The sequence below is a fragment of the Penaeus japonicus genome, unplaced genomic scaffold (assembly GCF_977035675.1).
Source record: "Penaeus japonicus unplaced genomic scaffold, GWHDUDI00000001_assembly GWHDUDI00000025, whole genome shotgun sequence".
In the NCBI taxonomy this organism is placed as follows: Eukaryota; Metazoa; Arthropoda; class Malacostraca; order Decapoda; family Penaeidae; genus Penaeus; species Penaeus japonicus.
In genome coordinates, this window is record NW_028234427.1 from 36,383,709 (window position 1) to 36,386,942 (window position 3,234).

At 41.9% G+C, this 3,234-nt stretch overlaps 1 protein-coding gene across 1 annotated transcript in view; it reads right to left on the reverse strand.

Annotated features, from left to right (window-relative positions):
• Positions 1–2,249, reverse strand: part of LOC122267329 (uncharacterized) — a 40,892-nt gene extending 38,643 nt beyond the window's left edge. The window contains exon 1 of the mRNA XM_043037375.2: positions 1,991–2,249. Within this exon, the coding sequence (XP_042893309.2) occupies positions 1,991–2,069 (79 nt within the window). The 5' untranslated portion in view covers positions 2,070–2,249. The remainder of the gene's footprint in view (positions 1–1,990) is intronic.
• Between the last annotated feature and the right edge of the window lie 985 nt (positions 2,250–3,234).

A 3,234-nucleotide genomic window follows, 5' to 3' on the forward strand; every position in this document is an offset into this window, starting at 1 on the left:
ATTGGCCAGCATATTGTGCCGGCTGACTGAATACATAATGCGAGAATCAATAGCAACTCACATCTGCCCATTGCCAGCCGCGCATGGCGAACCCTACGCGACTGACAACATTGACAACACACTAAAAAGCTCCCTGGTCCCTGCCCCCCCCTCTCCTCCCCCCGATCACCCGCCGCCCCTACCCCCCTACCCCCCCTATCTCCACTGACAACCGAGGTCTGTGAATTATAATCTCGGGGGAGGAGGGGACTTTCGTGGAAATATTTTGATTGCTATTTTGAATTATCCCTTTGAGGAAGGGGGAGGGGGAGGGGGGGAGATGAGGGAGGGAGGGAGGGAGGGAGGGAGGGAGGGGGAGGGAGAGGAATGGAGGGAGGGAGGGAGGGAGAGGGAGGGAGGGAAGGAGAGAGAGAGAAAGGGGGGGGGGGGTAGATATATACGTTTTTACACACACACACACACACACACGTATATAGTCTCTGGCCACTAAATGCCACTGCAAGTTACGTCCCTGCAACAACTGCAACGAAGCCACCAGCTATAGTGTATCCACAAAACCAAATTAACGTCAAAATCACAAAGACGCATTACATTTATCAAATAGTTTTTCCATTGCATTATAAAACATGTCACACTTTCACAAATGCACTAGATTTTCTCCAATAGAAAAAATATATATATAATAATAAGATATATATAATAATAATTAAATGCAGAAGGCAAAATGATGATGATGATGATGAGATGGTGGTGGTGATGATGATGATGATGATGATGATGATGATGATGATGATGATGATGATGATGATGATGATGACAATAATAATAACAATAATAATAGTTGTCAGCGTAGTAGCAATATACACATACGAGCAAATTTCACTAACATAAAAACGAACATAAATCTATCCTACAATATCAAAAACATATATCACACAGCTCATAATAACCCACAGTAATACTTACAATAATACGGATTAATGCAACCCAGTAACATCACACCGTGTAATACCAGACTCGAAAAAATATAATAATAAATAAAAAGAAAAAAACAAAGTCAGTAATGACCAATTACAATAATAATAATAATTTAAAAAAAAAGTCAGTAATTACCAATTACAGTACTTACCTAGAACACAACATAACAAGTACAACAAGAACTCGCTAATAACAAGAACACGATAACTAAAAATAAATAAATAAATAGATAGATAATAGAATAAATAAATAAACTAAAAATCACTATTTAACAGTGGGGGATTTATTAGCGACAATGACAAGAACAGGATAACTAAAATTAAATGAATAGATAGATAAATGAATAAATAAATAAACTAAAAATCATTATTTAACAGTAGGGGATTTATTAGCGACAATAACAAGAACACAATAACTAAAAATAAATAAATGAATAGATAAATAGATAAATCAATAAATAAACTAAAAAATCATTATTTAACAGTAGGGGGTTTATTAGCGACAATAACAAGAACGGCACGAGAGTATACCCAATTAGAACAAGAACACAGTGATGAGAACAAAAGAGCAGTTATTACTCAAAATTAACAAGAACACAACGATAAAAAAACGGACTTCACAAGAACACAACTACAAAATATAACAAAAAAATATATAACAACTACTACTCACCCAGTACAAGAAACACAATAACAACACAAAAAAAGAACTTGTACTCAAGAACACATAAAAAAAATATAAAATGATACGGTCAGTACTCACTAGGAACAAGATCGCAATAACAATAACAAAAACAACAAACCAGTACTCGCCAAGAAGAAAACAAGAACAAAAAAAGAACAGCCAGTACTAACCAAGAACACAAGAAAAAAAATAGAACAAACCAGCACTCACCCACAAGAACAAACCAGTACTCGCCAACAAGAACACAAGAACAAAAAAAATAGAACAAACCACCACTCACCAACAAGAACACAAGAACAAAAAAAAAAAAAGAACAGCCAGTACTCACCAAGAACACAGTCTTCCGCGATGTTCTCCTTCTCAGCCGCTGCGTCAGCCATCTTGTCGCCTTTAGTTTCGGGAGCCATATGACGTCACGATATGACGGAAGTCTTGTCGAGTGCCGTTCGCCTCTCTTGCACACACGCCTTGGCTCCGCTTGCTTGCTTTCTTGCCTTGCACGCACGCACGCTTTGCCTCTTGGGTATTTGCTTTGCTTTGCTTTGCTTTGCTTTGTATTGTTTTGGTTGATTCTTGTTTGCTTCTTATTTCTTGTCTCCTTGTGGCTTGTTTTTGTACGTGCGTTGGTTTTTGTCTTTGGGGATTTTTGCTTTGCTTTGCTTTGCTTTGCTTTGCTTGCTTGCTTGCTTGAGGCTTTGCTTGGCTCTCTTTGGTTTGTTTGGCTTTCGCCTTCCTAGCTTCTTCGTTTTGATTCTTGTCTCCTCTTGGTTGCTGGATCCACTTCTGTTTTTCCTCTTGATTCTGTGGACTGGAAAAGAGACACACATCGTTACTCTCTTTGGGTTGCGTTGGAAGGTGGAAGAGGTGGCAGGAGGAAGGTGGATGAGGTGGAAGAAGAAGGGTGGAAGGGCGAAAAAGGTGGAAGGGCGGAAAAGGTGGAAAGAGAGAGGTGGAAAAGGAGGATGGATAGATGAGGTGGAAGGCTGGAAGAGGTGGAAGGATGCAAAAAGTGGATGAGTGGAAGGGTAGAATAGGTGGGAAGAATGGAAAAGGTGGAAGTGGAAAGAGTGAGAGGAGTAAAACGTAATATATCAAAACCTTAAAAACCTTAAAGTTCCAAAAAGATCCCTTAACTGCAATAAATTGGTATGGCATTGAACGTACTGTTAATATTACTTCCCCCTTCACCTCCCTCCCCTCCCCCCTTCCCCTCCTTCCCTCTCCCTCTCTCTTCCCACTCCTTCTTTCCCTCCCTCCCTCTCTCTTCTCCTCCCTCCCTCTCTCTCTCTCTCTCTCTCTCTCTCTCTCTCCTCTCTCTCTCTCTCTCTCTCTCTCTCTCACCCTCTCTCCCTCTCCTCCCTCTCTCCTCCCTCCCTCCCTCCCCTCTCCCTTCCCTCCTCCCTTCCTCTCCCTCTCCCCCTCTCCTCTCTCTCCTCCCTCCCCTCCCTCCCCCTCTCCTCTCCCTCTCCCTCTCTCTCTCCCCCTCTCCCTCCCTCCTACTCCCTCTCCCTCCCTTCCTCCCCCTCTCCCTCTCCCACTCCCTCTCCCTTCCTCCTCTTCCTCTCTCTCTCT